General features: G+C 45.6%; 1 protein-coding gene across 2 annotated transcripts in view; it reads left to right on the top strand.

The window, feature by feature from the left end:
• The window catches only part of gfra4a (GDNF family receptor alpha 4a), a 270,692-nt gene that overhangs the window by 58,809 nt on the left and 190,809 nt on the right, over positions 1-21,074 (top strand). For both annotated transcript variants that reach the window (XM_064334720.1, XM_064334722.1), the window contains exon 2: positions 16,154-16,286. In XM_064334720.1, coding sequence (XP_064190790.1) covers positions 16,263-16,286 — 24 coding nt within the window. In that variant the 5' untranslated portion in view covers positions 16,154-16,262. The remainder of the gene's footprint in view (positions 1-16,153; positions 16,287-21,074) is intronic.

Genomic DNA, 21,074 nt, shown 5'->3' with positions numbered 1-21,074 from the left:
CGCTTACGCTGGTGCAGACGGAAAAACTGTGGGGTGAATATGAATTCATGGGGTGTGAAATAATGGAGCCAGAACTTTGTAGTGACACCATGCGGTTCTGGTCCCATTTTGAAGAACCGAAAGCCCGCTTGGCAAGCTGGTTGACCAAAGGTTGGCAGACTGTGCCAAGGGCGTAAGTTTAGTTAGAATATTTGGGGGGGAGGGGGGGGTGAAATGCATAAACTCCGAGATGTGCAACCCTGTAGGAGAAACCTTTTAAACAGCCGCAAAATTATATTTTCGGATGAATTCTAAGGGGAAATTGCATATTTCCTCCTGTTGCTTTATTATATATTTTTCAACATCACGCTGTATTTTTTTAGGGAGAGGAGGGGGTTATTTGGCCTGTTATTTGGGGGTTGTAACCCCCCTGTCCCCCCCAATAAATTCTGCCCTTGGTCTGCACTGTGGATGAAGAGTCCCACCCTTTTTTAGCGGTGCCTCTTTGGAGGAGATCTTTCCCACCGGCTCGGTCAGTGAGAAATGGAGACTCGGAAAGCGTAACGCAGGCAACAGCTGAATTCCCGCGGACGCCGCGCGCCGCCGCAGCTGCGCGACGAAACGCCGCCGCATGGCCGCCACCTCAGAAACGCCCGGGCTGTTTAAGCGCATCGTCAGAGCCGACCTCGGGGTGACCTTCCTCGTCGCACTAAGTGCTGCAGCCAACGTTGTCGTTCGTTTTAATGGTTCGGGAAGCCGGGCTGGTAAACCTGAAGGTCGCAGGTCCCCATACCCGGGTGGGGACGCCGCCATTGCACCCTCACACGCTTAAGTACTTAACCTGAATCACTTAACCTGGTAAACATCCAGCTGTGTAAATGGATGCAATGTGTAAAAAAAAAATATATATAAATTTTTTTTTAATTGTGCGTCAGTCGCTTTGGGTAAGAGCATCGGCTGAATGGCATTACTGTGATGTAATTTCCTCCAGCAGAGAGCCCTGCTGAGATTTCAGTTATTTTTCTAGCCAGGAAAGCAGCACGCACCAGCCTAAGTACTCTCACGACTATGTTAATAAATGGCTATGCAGGCAATGCAGTGTTTCATTACCGCTGAAAATGGGGGGAAATGATGTATTTTAACACGTTGTTGTTGTTTGTAAAGACCGTGGATATTAGTCATTTGCATCAAATCCTTACATGGAGGGATCATTTTATATGTCCACTCCCTGATTCCAAATTAATTAAAGGTGTGAAGCTCATCCAAAATTGATTACATGCTTTTGGCTGCAATAATGCAATAATGAAGACTCTGTGGCCCTAGGTCTTAGTCTTCACTTTTATTTAGAATTTTGCAGATGATCAGATGCATATTGATTGCATGTGACACATTTGAAGTATCTCTGTCTCTCTTGCTCTCTCGCTCACTCTCTCTCTCTCTGTCGCTCTCTCTCTCTCAGCCTGCATCCCAGTGTCCTCTCTTAACTGCAGTGCATTTAAACAGAAATGGCTGCATTGTTTAAAAAACGCGTTCCCGTGTCCTGTGTGCTGAGATGCCATTCGCAGCTTCCCGCGTGTCCTCTTAGCGTCGCAAGGGGGGGGGGGGCGGTGGGGGGCAGGCTGTCAAGCTCCCGACCCAAACGCGCGCGGGGGTACGCTGCTTTCTCATTCGCCGGCTGGCAAGGCACTCTGGGAAATGGAACCTTCCTCGCGTCCCCCCCCCCCGGCGGTGGCGCGAGCTCTTACGCTGTTTGTTGGCCTCGCCGGTTTAGGAACCGCGTTTTATTTATTTATGCGTTTCTGCTGGCAGCGGTACCACCCCTGTCACCTCATGTCTACACAGCGAAGCTCATTAGGGTTGAGTTCAGTCGGGCTGGGGTTTGTCTTTCTCCCGGATAAGCTAAATTGCTGTGGGCCGCACTCTTCCCTGTAGGCCCGGGGGGGGGAGTGGGGGGGGGTGGCCAGCCTCGGTCCTGGAGAACCGCCGTGCCTTAAATTAGGAACCGGCGCTAAGACCCAAACAAACGAGTGAGTTGATTAATTGTAATGAAGCGCTTGAATCGATCCAGGAAGTGCTGAGGGAACCGCGAAACCCAGCAGACCCTGAGCTGGTCTTGGGGGGGCGGCCAGGATTGGTGGTCGTCTCTGGTGCAGAACTGAATGAGAGGGCACCACACCATGGCCACATTCTGACAGGATGACTAAGGGGTCTTTTTTTGGGGGGGGGAGGGGTAAACGTAGAAACTGGGGAACAGGCTGTTAAAACGAGAGCATGACTAAGCAGTTCAGTGAAGAACAGCCCTGGAGGCCCAGAGGAAAGAGATAGAGAGAGAGAAAGGGAGAGAGGATAGTAAAGAGAGAAAGGGAGGGAGAGAAAGAGGATAGAGAAGGGGGGGAGGAAGAGAGAGAGGGAGGACAAAAAGGGGGAGAGGATAGTAAAGAGAAAAAGGAAAAAACAAAAATCGAAGTCAGTGTTCTAGACTCCCCCTTCCAGTCGCCAGCAGTGATTGTGACATCAGCATCAGAATGTTCAGTCGAGAACGTTCTAATCGCACACGCAGCTGTTTGTGAGCTCACACCTCCAAAGGGTTAAGGGCTGGGGCTAGTGAGTGCAGGACGGCTGTGGCGTTTCGGAAGCAGGGCGCGCTCCGGTTTTCCGCGCCCCTCCCTGCGCCCGTGGGGGTCCTTCAGCGGGGCCCTCCATGCGGGACTAATGCTCCTTGGCGCCGGGCCGGGCCCGCCCCGCCCCCGTCCCCCCCCCCGTCCCGCCGCGGCTGATTAAACGATCGCTTTGAGCTCTTTATTGACCGGCTGCAGGAGAGCTCCATTAATTACGCCGGTTCCCCTCTGCCAGCGCCGTAATCACCGCGTCCCGGTGGAGAGACCGGGGCCGCGCCGCCCCCCCACCCCCCCGCCGACGCTGCGGCGCGCTCGCCTTCCCCGAGAGCCATTATCCAAAAAAAAACCACGCCTCTGTGCGATCTTTTGGCGCGTTTCACCGCATTTCATCACGCCCCCTTTACCGCGGACTCTTTCTATCCGGAGCGACTTCGTGCTGCTGATTACGCGAGTACATTTAAAACGCTTTACAAGAGCGATGGGGACCGCCGAGAAGCTCAGTAAAACAGCCTTTAAGACTTAAAGGGGCAACGGAAAAACAACAATAAAAACAGTAGTAAAATAAACTTTCGCCCGCGTCCGTGCCGGAGAAAGTTTTACCGCTGCGTGCGAGTGTCAGAGCACAGCGCTCGCGCTCCCACAGCTTGCTGTGAAAAGGGTTGAACATTACCATGTTATTGTTTCTGTGAATTATCAAGTTTCATTTTAGCTTAATTGTACTTTTGAGTCTTTCGTCCGTTTTAATTGGAATGATTTTCACGCCGTAACTCCACGCGTTTATTAATCTGCAGTTATTGTTCCTGGTGGGTAATGGACCTTTATTGTTTGAACTCAAGACAGACACTATTGTTTGCACTTTAATTTAGATAAACAATCCCGTTTTGCGAATCTAAGAGAATGCTTGGGACTATATGGCACTTCCCAAATCAGTAGGCCCCTCACAGGGGGTCGGATCGTGCTGACTTTATATTGCCTGGGGTCCCCCCGGTGACCCCAATAAATGCAGGAGTTCAGTTCATTGGCCCCGTCTCGATACTCAGTGAAAACACGAGCATCCTATCCAGCCTCTGCGCAGGAAATAGGCCGTTTCCATCCCATAATACCCCGTGAAACGTGCTTTCGGTCTCATATTTTTGTGACTGAACGCTGGGTCTGCGTCATGTGACCCGGAAGCGAAGGGAAAGGAATGTGGGGAATTCTCAGGTTTCCGCTGCCCCATTGGTCAGGTGTCTGTTTCCTTAACGATGAACATGAGCGTCCGATATGTAGGCCATATGTAGAAATACCGCGTGGACAAGTCGTCGATTTTGGAGTTAAGCGATAAATGTAGCCCCCTCCTCCTAATTCTGTGTATCTAATTTCCAGTTTGAATTCGTTGCTGAATTTTGCGCAATTTACGATTCAGTCAACCGACAGAACTTGCAGAGTTCCGGGAAAAATTGTCGCACGGTTCCAACGTGTCTGCTGCTGCAAAGTGGGGAAGAATCAATCATTCTGATTATCTGGATCAGTCCTGTCTCCAGACGATCAGCGACAGCAGCACTGGTTTCCAGAACGCCTCGTGTCATGAGTCATTTCAGTTTATTCTTCTTTTCCTGAAATCTCAGAGACTGCAATTACTGGCGAGCTTTTTAGGAGACCGCCAAATATACAAATGTGCGCTTACTCAGACTGTTCACGGCAATTTATTCTGCTTTTGCTGCGAACTCACTTGCTCCTCCAGGTGTAAATAGAACAGTGGCCTAGATTCAGTCAATTTCTCTGCCTTTAACATAAAAATAAATAAATGCGAGGAGGTTGTTGAACACTCCTGTTTACGAGACACAAAACTATAACTTTCATTTGATTTTGAGTCAAAGTTAAGGGCAAATGCTTACTGCGTTGAGGACTGTATCATTGTATTCAGGAAACAAGAAATACCCAATTCAATGCAGTTCGATTCAGTTCGTTTCAATTCAGTTCAGTTCAATGCACTTTTATTTCTATAACTCTTTCTGCAGAGACACTGTCACAAAGATGCTTTACAGAACAAAAAAAAAGGAAAATATTGAATTTGCGTCACTATCAAATCCCATTTAGCTGTTATCTAGCTGTAGAGTAGGTTTACAGAGCTTCAGTAGTAACTTGTCTTCCTGCTGAAGCGGTTTCTCTGCTAAGAGGGTAAAAACCTGCTTCCTGCAGAAGTCAAACAAGACTAATCCTTATGTGACGTATATCAGCGACAACATCCTAGTCAGTGGTGATAACTATTTATTAAAATGATATGATTATATTTTTAGCCTGGGTGCATATTTGCACATATTATCTTTTTTTTTTTTTTTTTACCCCCCCCCCCCCTCCCTGAATTGATATAGTCAGTAGTTCGGAACGTTTATTTTATTTCTGTATTAATCAGCAGTGCATTTGGCAGTCTGTTCTCGCTTTAAATAGCCGCCTCGGATCTCGCGGATGGGCCCCTCCCTCTCCCCCCAATCAGGAAGTGAGTGTCGACGGCAAATTCCCTCGGATGAGAAGTAAAATATTTGTCTAGACTGAAGGTCGCTATGAAGGCCCGTGCGGATGAGTAGGTCTCCCATTATTGCAGCTATTGAACCTTGAGACAAATGGAAGAAGGGGGGAAATAAACATTATTAATATTTTAAAAGCGCCAAATCTGTAAATATTTACCATTTATTGAATCGCAGTGGAATGCGGGCACTTATGTAATACCTATCAATCTAAAAGGGAATGATTAAATGTGTTCTGTTTCCAGAATAAATTCCGAGCTTCTCACAATAATCTAAAAACACAAGCACACGACGCCCAGTGCGCCAAATGGGTTTTTTTTTTCTGAAACCAGGAGGTCGGAGGGTTTAAAACTCACAACGGCAGCCGTTCGTTTAAATTGCTTTTTTTTTTCTTCTTCTTCTTCTTCTTCTTTTCTTTCTTTTGTGTACTCATGCAACAAACTGTTTGTACAGTTTCAGGACAAAGGTTGCATCAAGGAACTGGCAAGAAAGAAGAAATTAATAGCGGTGTTATTTAAGCGCTCTCCCTTGGACCCACAATGCAATTTGTTTTGATGCTCCAGCGCCTTAATTTTCCCAGCAGCCCCTCCTCTCTGTGAGGGGTATCAGGGAACCGTTTACGCACGCTATTCAAACTGTATCCCCCCGGCCCACAGCCAATCACATCCCATAAATCAAGTTGCCGGAGCGACGCTCCAGAGACCGCGTTGGCATTTAACTTTAACCCGCCGTCGCGGGAAAAAAAAAAGAAAACAATCGCCGTTAAAAAGCGTTTCGCGTTGCGCGGACACGCCAGAGGCTCCCATGATGCTACCTGTCAGCTCTTCCTCTCCTGGGGGTAGCTGGAGGAGGGAGAGGGTGAGGGGGGTAAGGGGGGTGGAGACAGATGGTATTTTCGGAGTCTGCCACATTCCAGCGTCGGTCCGGTATCGTGTCCAGCTATGCAGTCTCGAGGACACGCATTTTTTAGCACCCCACAGTCTGCCCCCCCCCCCCCCTTTGCACCCCACCCCCCGGTCAGTCAGACACCCACAGTGTGCAGCCTGAGCTACATGTTCCTGTCCTCAGAGTGTGTATCTGTGAGGTTTCCCCGGTGGGTTCTGGAGTACAGAGAGAGAAGGCGTGACTGACGTGTGTCTTTCGGCGCGTGTGCTCATCTGTGCTCCCCCATTCCAGTACGGGACGGTCCCAGTGAAAGAGACAGATGTAGAGAAATAGGGGAGGAAGGATGGGGAAGTATGGGTGCTGGTGATTTTTCTGGCCTCACAGATTAACGGTCAATTTAACAGTTCCACAAAGTAGCAAAGGGCTTGTTTGCAGTCACCCCCAAAATTTTGATTGCAAATATTAGAGTTGGCCAAGCTTTTTAAAGTACAATTCTTTTTACTCACCACTCATCTTGGTCAAGAGGCACCACTGCTGCTCTTGGTGTCTCAGTTCCAGTGCTGTACAGTTTGCTCTGTCTAGATCCAATTAAACGAAAATGAAACTCTTTATAAAGTCTTCCCTTGATCTGAGAAATAACCAGGCTATTATGAAGGATGATTATTTAATTCTCCAGGAACAATAGATATAGCCCTGATTGTTCTCTCAGCTTCACGGAAATCAGAATGAACTCAATTTCAGCCTTTCCCCAGTCACGCACAGAGCATCAGGCTGCTTTCACTGGATATAGCTGCAGATAATTGGCTGCCATAACCTACAGTGACATGTGATGCATGCATATGATATAGAGTCTGATGCCGTATGAACCGAGGGGTATTAAAGAGCAGAAAAAGATTCTGGCTATTAAAAAAAAAAAAAAAAAAATCAATCTTCTGCAGAATATACGTTATTTTCTCGGGCAGAAAATGTGTTTATTTTTCTGGGGGGGATTCTGGAGGCTGGGAAGATGCTTGTGGCAGTTTTGGGCTCGAGCGGAACATGGGTAGCAGGCTGGTTTTGCGGGGAGTGAATTGTTGAACCCAGCTGAATAAACTTTAGAACAAAAAAAAAAAAAAAAAACTTTGTGGTTGTGGAAAGCTGTGAAAAGTTTATTCACACTATTTCCTGGGGTCACAAAAAGACACCCTTACCCAACATTTCCGATGAAATAAGCAAGTTTTATCTTTGTAACGTAGCTGGAAATCTGCGGATAATGGAGCGTAATTAACGCACTGCTAGCGCATTTCGTGATAGCTGGGGGGCAGCGTGGCTGTCTTCGCATGCATTGCTCACATCGCCTCATGCCTGGGAAGTGAACAGGTGTGTACGGCACATAGCCGTATGTGCAGCGAAGAGCCCATTGGTCCACGGTACAAAGGGCTTAAGACTTGCTGTAGTCTGTAAGACAAATATCTGAGCTTAACCGCACGGCATTATGGAGTTGCCTGCAAAATCAAAACAAAAAAAAAAAGAAGCTAAATATCATTTTAACTAAAACTTGTCAGGTGAGTCAGATAACCGAGGGCATTTCGCACCGTTTGTCGTCTTTTTGTACGCCGTTTCTTTCCGGAACACTCTGTTTTTCAGCAGGGTGCTGAACTGCGTGCGGTTTCACTGCCGAGGAACGTTCTCTCAGCTCAACGTTCTGTTGTATTACATTTTTGTACAAGAAATCCGATTTGATTCTGCAGATTTTATTCATCCCCCCCCCCCCAATTGAAAGGGCAAATGCTCGCAAGTGCAAACAGCACGTTGGCAGACGCATTGGATATTACAGAAAAGCGAGAGGCGGTGGTCTGGATCCAATTAAAGTTTGTCGTTGGCTCTTGAGGTGCAACGCATGCAGGTGTTGCTGTATTTCTTGAAAATAAAATTGGATGCATGCAGAAATCTCCAGAATGAACCTATGAAAGAAAAATACTTTTTATGTCCAAGTTTAAGGAAAAATCTTGAGAGAATCAAGGACTGCAATGAAATATTGTGTATTTCTTGAAAGTATTCTTGATAGACTTCCAAATTCATAATCTTATGGAGCTCTTTGGATGGCTCCACCATCAAAAGTATATTTACATTATGATATATTTATGCATGAGATGGGAGAGAGCTTCCACTAGGATATGACATGGAGGTTAGTAGAACACTAATCGTCATTCCTGTTTGTTTATTTGACAGCGATTGCTGTTAGCTATTTAATTACAGATTGATTACAGCACATTGCCATATAGGTACATGCAATATGAGATAAAAGATTATAAAATACAATTGCAGCATCATTGCAAAAGTGTAAATCAAATGAATGGCCTAGAAAAAGAGATCTATAAAAGGAGCTGTAACTGAAATGGCAGTCTTTCTATGGCGTGAATCAGCTGTTTGGAATGACAGTGTTTTAAGTCCCATATAAATAATGGCTGATCAGGATCTGAAAGGGATGAGCTAAATTATATCAGAATTCAGCTGAGATGTAGTTTGGTTGTGTCTGGGGACATAAAATGGGTTCCAATTCTCAGGTCCAGCCTATTACAATGGAATGAGGTCTGTCAGTCAGCAGGAATCGGTCATGTGTTAGTCATGTGCTTGAAAGCAGACCCTGAGATGTACAGACCTGTACGGCCACCCTGTTTCCCACGGTTGGATTCCAGAGCACGCAGGGCACCAGGGGGTCACTGACATCTCATAAACACACACATCCCTCATAAACACACACATCCCTCAGGTCGCCTAGCTCTGCATAACTGTGTCTGTTCGAGAAGTAAAACCAATACTGAAATTCCTCGGCTTTCTCGTCAGTGCAAAACAACCGATGCGTTTCTTTCTTTCTTTTTTTTTTTTTAACTGCGGTGAAAGACTCATCGTTTCCCTCCGGCGAACGTTCGACTGGCAAAGCGGGGAATTGAACGAGGGCGAGAGCGGGAATGACAGAATAAATTAACAGCTTGGGCTGTTTGGTCGAGACGGGGAGGGTGGGGGGGGTGGGTCGGGAGATGATGAACGATTCTGAGCTCAGTGCGGTCAGGAACCTCATATGGCTGCTCTCCGGGGTCAGTTTAAGCTCACTCTGTGATCACCTCGTTTGATTACATCACTGCGCGGGCGGCGTGCCAAAGCATACCTTACTCTCCTCGGACGACTTTTTTGAAAGTGCCCCCTGCAGGCGAAGAAGCGCATTTATTTTATAGCCTGGCCCCGTAACAGATTTATGTCTATCATTAATACCACCTCTCTCCCCCCCCCCTCCTCCTCCACTCTTAAGATGAGAAGGGGTTCGCCTTGCGATGCCCGGAGGGGAGGGGAGGGGGGACCACATGTTGGGGTTAACAGGGGGGGGGGGGGGGCTTCTGTAGCCGCACAGAGCCTAACGACGGTCTTCCTCTGCGTGGCAACCACAGAGCCCCGCCCGGTACCTCGCCACATAGTGCCGTTTCTGCAGAGGAACAGAGCGCCGCCATTTTTAACGCCAGGAAGTCCCAGAGCTGTCTGATGTGACGGCGTGCGCTCTAAACAGGCGGGATTTTGTTTTTCAGGTTAATTGTCCTCCGATGGAGTGTATGCAGCATGTCTCTGAAACTCAGCATAAACGGAAACACGGGAAAACAAAGTGAACGTGGCCTACTTCTGAAGAAGAGAGGACCTCGAGATAGTCAGACAGGTTTTCTTTTTTCTTTTTTTGAGATGTTGGAATAGAAGTTTTTGACGAGGAGCGCTTTTCTTGTGTCTGGGGCCGCAGTGCCTCCTGTCCGCCTGAGTTTGTGAGTGATGGATGCCGCTTATGATTGACAGCTCGGCTGTTATAATGCTCAGAGTGTTGGGATTGGCCCTCTCTACGTACCGCGTACCAGCGGTGGCCGTGTTCGTGTTGGTGACGCTTTATTGAGTGTCTGTTATGGAGCACATCACGCATATGAACAGAATTTTATTTGCACAATAATAATGAATATGTTTACACTGTGTTATTGCCTAATTCTGTGCTGCATAAGCCGAAGTGGAAGGATAAATTCATGCAGAGCTCTAACGGCCTGGAGGGCTAATATTTGAGCTATATTTCTTTGACGTGAAGCTAGATTTTATTGTTTCACAATGGCACAGTAAACACAGATGCTAAAATAGAAACGGCAAGTTGATTATGTTAATGGTGGTGAGCATACTTATGAAGAGGTACATTTTTATTGTGAAACCTCAAAGTTAATGGAAAATGTCTATCGATCTGGGCCATTGCATTGCAAATGCTTCCTGAGGCTGGGCTGATGGGCTGCACAAATGGGCAGAGGTTAAAGGTCACCATTTACAGTTGTCATTTATTGATAATGTGGAAAGGCTCAGCTGTGGGGTAAGCAGCAGAGGGACGGAATCTTGCGTAACAGCCGGAACGCTCGTCACCCGGGAGACGGTATTCCCGCTTACACCGGAATCCTATCCACAGGGAATTCCTGTAGGAGTCCAGCGCTGGACCACGGAAGTCACGTTCCTGATCCTGGCATTCCGAGGCTGGTCATTATCATCCTGTGCCGGATCATTTCCTAAATAAATCAGGCTTAAATGTTTTTGGTGCAGGGTCCCACTGGACTCATAGCTGGGCAGGAAAGACCAGAAGTCCTGCTGGTAATTTTATACATTTTTGTAATATGATGCTGTTCTGAGCTCTGGATTATCATTGGGACTAATCTCAGATCATCAACAGTGAATGCAAGGACGCAATAATCACAATCAAGAAATTATCATAGCCAGTTGAATAAAACACGAGATGAACTGGGAATCGGGCACAACAATAAATATAATTGAAAAAGTAGATTGCAGTAGAAACGAACTGGACCTCCTCCTGCTCAGGAGCATCCTAAAGTCAGCATCCTTATAGTTGACCCGGAAGTGGAAGTTTGCCCGTGGCTTGACCCCTCATCAGTTACGTGAGAGGTAAGATAAGCCGTCACATCGGTTTGGCTTCAAAGGAAACAAACGGGTGATGCAACAGCCGCAAACAAACGGCGAGCGATGGCGGGTTTTTGTAACCTAGCGAGCCGGCGCGGGGCTTCGAGGGCAAAAGCGCGCGTCGGAAGATCAAAAGGGAACGGTTTACATTTTAATTCAGCGCTCGGAATGCCGGGGGCGGGAAACGAGGTCAATGACGCGCGGAAGTCAGTACGTATTTTGTTATAATTCAGAAGCCGGCTGCTCTTCAGTTTGCCGTGTTTATCTGCAGCGTGTAAACATTAAAAATTGAAAAAGGCGTCCTTCTGAGATAAGAAACCGGGAGGAATTTCTCCCGGACCCAAGGGCCCAAAGCCTGGTTCTTTCTGAAACCAGACACATATATGAATGATTCTTTATGATTCTTTGTTCTTTCGAACAAACAAAGCGCTCTAAGATAACTTGTCGTGTAAGATTTGCGCTGTGATTGCAGATAGATGAGCTGTTTCAGGTGAACTTTAATGGCTGCTGTGATGTTTGTGGGTGGTGGGGATGGGGGGGGGGGTGGTTTGTCTATTTGTCCCTCATATTTCTTCAGAACCCTGGGAAATCTTCACCACATTATAGTCATTATAGTCGTGGCCTGGTCTACAAAGATGCCAGGCCTGAGGCTTATTAACAGTCATCCCAGGTGTGTGTCGCTGTCTTCCTCGGGTACAGTGGAACTATTTCGAAGCACACCTGAATGACACATCGCTGAACCTGGATATATGGCTGTGGTTAAACAGACACCATGACCATAAACGACAAAACTATAAACAGCATAATTATAAGCAACTTAATATGGCACGCGAATAAATTAATCAAAATGGGAGCACTTATAATTTGTAGAGCTACTTCGCTTTTGGTGAATTGTTTTTAGCTGTCTTGTATAATCCCTGAATTTCAATAAAACGATTCATACATTGCGGTGTTAATGAAAATGACCGTCTTTAAAAAAAATCTTCCAAAACTCATTAACAGAACTATACACAGTGCCGCAAGTCATTCAAAACGAAAAATCGAGAGAGAGTCTGAGAGAAAGCAAGAGAGACGTACAGAGAGAGACAGAGAGAGAGTGAGAATAGGAGAGCGAGAGGAGAGTACTTAGGGCAGTACAGAGTGACTCTGCTTTCTCCTCTCCAGTCTTGTGGGCGTGTTTACAGTGGGTGCAGGAGAAAGAGCCGGTAGAGGTGAGGCGGAGCACACTCACATACACACACACACACACAGTCACACACACACACACACTCACATACACACAGCACTCACACACACACACACACACTCACATACACACACACACACACACACACACACTCACATACACACACACACACACATACTGAGGCAGCTCCGCACACAGACAGACAGACACACTCACGCACACAGAAGCGGGTCCACATACAGACACACACACACACACACACACACAGAGACGGGTCCTCACACAGACACACACTCACACACACACACACGAGGCGGGTCCTCACACAGACACACAAACGGTCGCACACACACACACACAGAGGCGGGTCCGCACACAGACACACACTCACATACACACACACACACACACACAGGCGGGTCCGCATACACATACACACCTTCATTAGCAGGTAAAGGACGGAGGAGTTGAGGGGTAACTGTGTGCACTCTGTGGTTGTGGGCTGTTCTACGGCGCCCCCTGGTGTGCGCTGTCACTTCCCCGCTCCTGTCCTTTCATCTCCCTCCATTTCCTCCGCAGCCACACATTTACTCTCACCTTGAAGATGGACTCTCACTGAACTCCTGCATCAAAGTAATCAACATAAATGAGGGTGTGTGTTTGCCTGCCTGCATGAGTGTGTGTTTGCCCATCTGCCTGCGTGTGTGTGTATTTGCCCATCTGCCTGCGTGTGTGTGTGTTTGCCTGCCTGCATGAGTGTGTGTGTTTGCCCACCTGCCTGCCTGCCTGCATGAGTGTATGTGTTTGCCCACCTGCCTGCCTGTCTGCATGTGTGTGTGTGTGTGGGTTTGTCAGACTGCCTGCCTGCGTGTGTGAGTGTGTGTGTGTGTGTGCCTGCCTGCCTGCCTGCATGTGTGTGAGTATGTATGTGTGTATGTGTGATGTTTTAATATTATCTAGATTATTAATGACTTTATCAAATACTGAATCACTAATTGAGGATGAAAGATAATAAATAAGTTTTTTTGGACATGGATGGAGGGAGGAGAGGAGAGGCCAGGCAGTTAATTGCAGCTTCTTCCTCTGACACATTCCTAACCGCTAACCTTTTCCTGCTCTTAGCCTGTGTAATCTTACACGTATACAAACGGCCAGATCAATAATGCAGACGGGGGGGTGCTTTGAGGTGAAGCCCGGCCCGTCGCGTTTGATCTGTCGCGAAGGTCGAAACCCCCCCAAAAAAAAACAGAGAAGCGAACAGCTGGTCGCCGTGTTTCCGTGGAGATGAAGCGGACGCGTTTCGCCCCCCCCCTCCCCCTCGGCCGAACAGGTGCGCGGGCCGCGTAACCGACGTTTTTAAAAACCGGTGATTTATTACTCAGAGCACGCGCGTGTTATTAATCGTGCCGAATGCATTAGCCAATTAGGCAGCCCGTTGAGCGCAATCACCGGCGCTGCTCGACGCCTGCGAGCCGCTATCGGAAAAGACACGCGGCCCAAAAACAGAAGACTGTACTAATCAGCATAATAACTTCTTTTTTTCTCTCTCTCTCTCTCTCTACAACAATTACCGCAAGCCTCGGTCTTGCTCTCTGACATAATCGCAACAGGTGAAGTAACAATGAGAAGAATAACAATCCGGATCTTTTGACTCCAAACTTCTGCCATAACTTCCCGTTTTTTTTTGTGATGGCTGATATCTGGGGCTGAATTTGGGGTGAAGATGGTGTCCGTGTGAGCTCCCTCAGAGAGGAAACGCGTGAAGCACTCCGATGCTCTTGTCCTTACACGGCTAAATATTTACTGAAGCGGCTTCCGGTCAAGCACCTCGCTCAAGGGTACAGCAGCATTGCCCCAACCGGGATTCAAACTTGCAATCTCTCAGCTACAAGCCCAGTTCCCTAACCATGATAATACACTGCTGGTGCCCTGAAAGATCCAGTGTGGGATTGTGGGCGGTCGCTCATACAACCCTTTCATCTCTGGCGCCTTCCAGCGATGAAGTTGAGCTGACGAGGCAAAGCCCCTTCCTTCAGCTCGTCCGTAGGGCTTTTCGATCCCGGCCTCTCTCTGTAAGACGAAATCCATAAGATAAGGTCAGGTTTCTTGTTAAGCGAAATTGGTTGAATTTAGAATAGACAACAGACAATCCCCTCAGTCACCAGCTGTGGATTTTTATATCACATTGAACCAAATTGACCTTCATGTTTTCAGTTTTTTCTAATGACCTGATGAAATAGAGTTGCGGTCCATTCTCACAGAATTCCTCCTCTCTTTTGTGTATGATTAAAATGGACAAGGGCTCGGTGCTCAGACATTATCGCCTGGCACTAAACAGCTCAGATATGATGGAGAACAAAAGGAGGATAATGGATCTGTTATCGCCCCTTAAATGTAATTTTCTGAGCTGTTTGTGTATGCAAAGCAAAAGCCCTTTGGGGGGCAGGGAGATAGCCAATAAAAATATTGCCAATAAAATATTGATCATTCTGCCATTGTAATATTCGTGTGGAATCAGTCATAATATCAACCAGCTCTCTTTTGTGGTGTGTGCTTGTACATGGTATAATGTTTCAGGTGTAATATATGCACCGTATATGCAACTGGCCCTCCTGATTAACCTGATTACAGGTTACATTACATTTACATTATGGCGATTAGTTGATGCTCTAATCCAAAGCGACTTAAACTGCCCACAGTCATTTACGCAGTCAGTTTGTGCAGTTGTGTGTGTACTGAAGCGGTACAGGTTGAGTGCATTAGCCCAGGGTGCACCCGAGACCTTGGAGCTGCAGACTCAGTCCTAATGCTGCACTGCCGACCGCATTGCATGCTGGGTACGTTACTCTTCGCGCCATATTTCCATCTTACGGCCTCAACGTCGGGCGAACAGTTCTTTCTGCTGTATAGCCCGACCAATCAGAACAGTATAACTCATCTGCATTCAGCCAATGCCCTTAACCTTCATTTATAGATTTGTTTTAGTCAATCATACAGTTTGAAAAAGTTATTTTTGGTGTTTAAATCTCAGACGGATGTATATAGTGCCTGCAGACGCTTGTCTCCCATCCCCAAACACCCCATAAAAAAGGGGTCCTGAACATATAGTCTCATGTATTTATGTGATCTTCTGGGCTTCCCCTGAAACCTCCCCTGTGCCTCTGGGTGTCATGTAGTATGATCACATGACCACAAAGGGTGTAATAATATTCACGTGTTCTGACAGGACTCGCTCCGCATGTTCACAGATTCTCCGCACACACAGGTGTTCCGCTCAGTCTCCCATCTGTGAAATATGAAATGTTGCAATGCGATGGATCTTGTGAATATTTATAAATAGGCATGGCCGCGTTTAAAAAAAAAAAAAAAAAAAGTAATGCTGCAATGGAACAGTTCACAAACTATGATGCATTACAGTAAACAGCTGTTTCTATCCTGTTTAAGAATTAGTACGGACGGAAGGAAAGCAGGTGATGTCCATCTGGGTTTACTGTATCAAATCTATGATACTGTTGTGGCGAGAATCAAAATTTGAAATATGAAATATGAACTCTTGTCAGAAAGAGGAATGAATTAAAATGCAGGGCTGATACTTTTGGCTAAGAGCAAACGCTGCTGTGTTTTGAATAAAATATTGATTATGGCTTTGAATAGCATCTGAGCATCCTATGATTAAATATTTAAAATCGTTAGCAAAACACGGTAAGTGGGGAAAAAACAAGAACTTGCGTCTGCTTTGGAAAGAGCCGTTCATCATTATTAATGATTGTTCAGTTGAAAAAGTCACCGTATTTGCGTTTGATCTCGAGATTAAATTAAGTGTTAAAAGTGACCTTTTACAGCATCTTTGTGGGGAACCGTTAATTGGATATCGGATAAATTGCTCAAACATAGCGTCTTTGCATTAGTAATGGGGCTGCGGAATTTTTAAGAGCAAAAAAAAAAGAAGAAAAAAAAACCTCTCCTAAAAATAGACATTTTATTTTATCCGGGCTCCCTTTTCTCCCTTTCATTCCAAGTTTGGGGAGGAGACTGTGGCTGGAGGTTTCGTCCAGAGGGTCGGGTATCAGATTTGTGTTCGATAGAGCCGCTCCGGTCCGATGGAAACCACGTCAGACGGGACGGGTGATGGAAGCCATCAAAGACTTGCCGGTAAGCTCCAGCTCAGAAACCAGACGCCCAATCGAACGCTGCAGACCCCTAATGCCCCCACGCCAAACCCCGGTGTTCCAATTTGGGAAACGTCATTATAGGGGCCGCTTTGAAGCTGACAGTCGCGGGACGGTCCTAACATAGACCAGGAGACCCTTTCCCTTCCCAGACGTCAGTCCAGGTTTCACAGTGTTCCCGTAAAGCTACTATCTCCTGACCTTTTCACATATGTAGTACTGCGCTTGTTCAGTGCACTCTGGTGGTATGAACAGAAATTAAAAATACAGTTCAGTCACATGTTTATAGCATTTGTAAAAAATTATTCTGGTTGTGTCTTGACCCCCAATTCTTAAATTGTAATTAATTGTATATAATATTATCTATGCTGCATGATTAAAGATGTAACAGTAATATGTTATCATAAAAAAAAAATATTTCAAATATTAGCTACTCTATCTGATCTCTGGAACGTGTCTCCATCAATTGGTGAGGCTATCCTTTCCTCTGGGCAAATGGAATTATAAATAATTTCACTGAAATTACAGGCTTCAGGCCATACACATTTTAAATCATCTTCATTAATAATTATTAAGAGCAAAGTGTGTGCATTCCCATGAAAGCACACTTTATACTGATACTTTATGTAAATAGTAAGTATTGCGGGTTCTTATGCCCCAGTGAGCTGAACCCAAGGTGCTTTGCATCTTGTAACACGCGAAAGTTGACTGACACCGAATGTCATTCTCCTGCCAGATTTGTTTCAGTAATTAGAGAATCAAATGGAGCAAAGAATTATGAAGACATTCATCAGCTACACACAATCGCGCATTCTTTAATTAATTTCATCCTCGTTATGGCTTTGTTTATTTCAAATTGGAATATACAATTGATGGCAATGATGTAAACATTCGCAATGTAGTAATCAATATAACGCTTCGGTATTTGAGTTTAACGCAAACCGAAAAAAGAAAACCGAATAAAAAAGAAACAGAATAACTATAAAAGGAAAAATTTCTACATAAGCACAGTAAAAGTGTATGCAGGAAGTACAGGTATTTCAGAGCAAGTGTTGGAACAGGAAAATCATAAGAAACAGAAGCAAAGCAACATTTTCTGTTGGGAATTTGGCTGGCAGAGAGGTGTCTAATCGGCTGTTAATTGGGGGAGGGGGAGACCTGGACCTCCAGTTGGCAGGAGGTCCAGGTCTCATTGCACACTACTGCCCCCCTCTGGTCAGTCCAGCATTGTCAGTCTGCTGCACAAGCTGCATGTCAAGTGCCCTCTATGGTAAAAATGTGCATGTGAGCTTAACTATGTTTCTACCTTAAGAGATACAGTCATAATTTGCAGATTAATAACACGTTCTGGTTTGCTGTTGGGGTGTTCACTCGATATGGGATATCGTGCCGCGTGCGGACACCTAAACGTGATGTATAAGCTCCTAAAGGCCTAATCAAACGAAACGATTATAATTGCACTGAAAAGATTAATGCTCCAAAAACAATTACCGGGCCGCCATTTCATCATATTCATTGTCATCCACCGCGATCATTGACTTTACATCTGAGACGAAATGCATCAATCTATCAACGCATCGAACCAAAAAGGGAAAATGTCAGTAGGCAAAATATTAACCATCAGTTTTCATGTTTCGCTGGCTCGACAGGACGGTTACATTCATAGGATGAAAACAAAAAAAAAACCTGAAACACGAGCAATTAATTTTCATTTGTTTTAATGAAAGTATTTAAATGAGACTTTGCAGCAGTTGGTTGAGGGAACTGGCTGTTCACATCAGGTTAGATTCCCCCTGAGAGTCATTGCCTTGATACCCTGAGAAATCTCATGGGAAGTCTCACCAGGAAACGTCTGTTTGTAAAAATGCGTCTCGTATAAAATGTGTGTGCTGTAATTAGTGTTTGCACTCGCTGCACTTAACAAGAACAGAGATGCCTGCAGCTAATTAACATATAGTCACTGTTTTTATATATACGTAGATGGACAGCAAGGTCCTGTAACTAAATAAAATTAGCTTGCTTGCTTGATTTAATTAGCAAGTTAATTTACTGTAGTTAATGAGTCAATCCATCTCTTTGAAGGCTCATACTGTACACATACTGTATGGTGGAAAAGAAAAGAAACCAATACACCAGTTATTGTTAGCTACCTAACTGACTTCATAATTTCTTTCACAACAAATTTCCATGGGATCATGATGACTAAAACGTTGAATTTGACTTGTATTGTTAACCCACCATCTAGTTTGCCGAGCAGTAATTGACAAATTTATTTATTATTTATGTAAATAATGCAAACACTCCTCCACCCCCACCCCCCCACCCAAGAACCTGCCCAGCCAATAGGAGCGCAGAACTCCTCCTTGTGGTACTCTGCTGACTTCCTGTGCGACGTCCATTTTGCGGGTCTGAAAAAAGGAAAAGGAAATAATAAGGGGGGAACAAGTGTCGGCGGATAATTAATCCCATTCATCTTCCTCCAGTGGCTGATAAATGATTGTTTTAACGAAGCGGGCTGTAATCTGTGCCAACAAATGTTTGTTTTTCTTCTTTCTTTCTGCCCTACCCGGGGGCACTGAAGGAAGGAAAGCGTGCTTTCTGCATGCACAACCTGCTGTCAAAGGAGACGCTTGTCCCACATTAATGTTGCTTCGATGCCCTCACCTTGTTTTAGTGCTAAATAAGTTTTGAGGAATACATTTCCCCCCCCCCCCTCCAGTTTAAAGAAGATGCAAATGGACAATCCAACAACCCTGTGCGTAGTTTTTTAAAATTTATTTGTGACCTCTCACACTGTTTTGCTGAGTGCAAAGCACATAAAATAAATTATTTTGCTGGGCAATTGTGTCTACAAGATGGATAGATGAAGTTGTCATGACAGCACTTCCTTGGAAAGCATCAGTGTGCAGTTTCACTGTACAGTTTCAGTGTGCAAGTGTTGCATTCTGGTCCAGCTGAGCATGACCTGATAGGCATAATTGGCCATTGTAAATTGACAGGGGAAAGAGGGGAGGGAGGAATGTGTGTAAAAATACAGTGGCTCACATTTTTGGCCAATTGGGACCTTGTATTGAAGTTTTAAATTTTAAAAGAATGTGTTTGCCAAGTTTACTTTGTCTCCTGCCGTGTCCAGCGTTCGGGAGTTGATTTGGACAGAGCAGAAGATGATGAAAATGTTGTTTCCCCACATATTGAAAATGATTGAGTCACTTATTCTGCCATAAAAAGGTCAAGGGCAGTAACTTCAGCCTTTGTAATAACTGAGCTTGTTGTTGACTGCTTATGTGGCATCTTAACTATCTTATCCAAGACCCAATTTCACCCAGAAACAGTCACTTAAAATGCAAGTGCGAGAGAAATGCAACCTTTAGTTTCTACTTTTGTCTTTTTCATCTTCTGTTTGCTGCTTATTTGATATTCTGCTGTATATTCGTACTTGACATTCAGTCTCCTTATATGATATTCTATCACGTTCTATTGCATTCTATAATTCACAAGCCCAGTATGTGTACCGTGCATTACATCATAATCAAGAACATTGTGTAATTTAGTTTTGAATTTTATCACGTTCTACTGTGTTCCATTTCATTCTGTCATTCAAATCATATCAAAAAATGATTTGTTTTGCTCGCTTTACAAACATTTGTCATAATTTGCTTCCCAGTCGACCCTGGCCTAAACCCCCAGTACATTTGCATAAAAATTGTACTTGTGTTTGTATTTTCATTTTGCTTCTTTAATTTGCATGATAGGAAATTTTGTTAACACTGCCACACAGACCAGTGTAGAATCAGTATAAATGGAAAAAGGGTGGTTCCATTACTCTCGCAGGTTTTTTGTATGTGAAATAACTGGCTCCTATCCCAGAATGCACCGTGAGAGCGTATTTTGGGAAACAGGCACGCCGGGGGTTTTTAATAACGAGGTGCCTGTGTTTGTCCTCCCCTCCGTAATGGGCGCAAGGTTAAAGTAAACCGTCCCGCCGAGAGAGCGGCTCGGGGCGCTGACGTCCCGCTGACGGCCCCGACGGGTGATTGGTCGGTTTTAGGAATCGCTGGGCTGGGCTCGACCCAGCGGCGACCGCCAGGAACGGGGCCCTGGAGCCGGAAACGAAACGCAGCCCCCCCCCCCCCGCCGTCCCGCCGTCCCGCTCACCACAGGCGACCCACAGCCCTGCTGGGAACGCTGAGACTGACAGACTGCGTGACCACACACACACATCACATACACATAACAAACACACAGCACATACCATAACCATCGACACACACACACACTCACATACACACACACTCACACACTCTACAACCACACACTCATACTCTACACATACACACACACACACTACACTACATGCACACACACACATCACTACACAACACACACACATAACAACATCATACACATACTCACAACAACACACTACACACATCACATACACACACACACACACCTCACACAACCACACACTCATCACTTCACATACATCACACACCACACTACACAACTACACACACACACCACTCATACACTCACAACACACACACACACCACACTCATACTGAAACACACACACACACACACACCACACCTACTGAAACACACACACACACACACACACACTGACACATACAATCACACAACACACACACTCATACACACACACACACACACTCACACTTACTAACCACACACACACTCACACACTCTCACACACACTCACTCTCACATACATACACACACACACACTGACACATACACGCACACACAC

Source organism: Anguilla rostrata, chromosome 5 (assembly GCF_018555375.3).
Source record: "Anguilla rostrata isolate EN2019 chromosome 5, ASM1855537v3, whole genome shotgun sequence".
Classification (NCBI taxonomy): Eukaryota; Metazoa; Chordata; class Actinopteri; order Anguilliformes; family Anguillidae; genus Anguilla; species Anguilla rostrata.
Note: the sequence above shows the minus strand (reverse complement) of the source record. Positions and strands in the feature narration are given on the sequence as shown.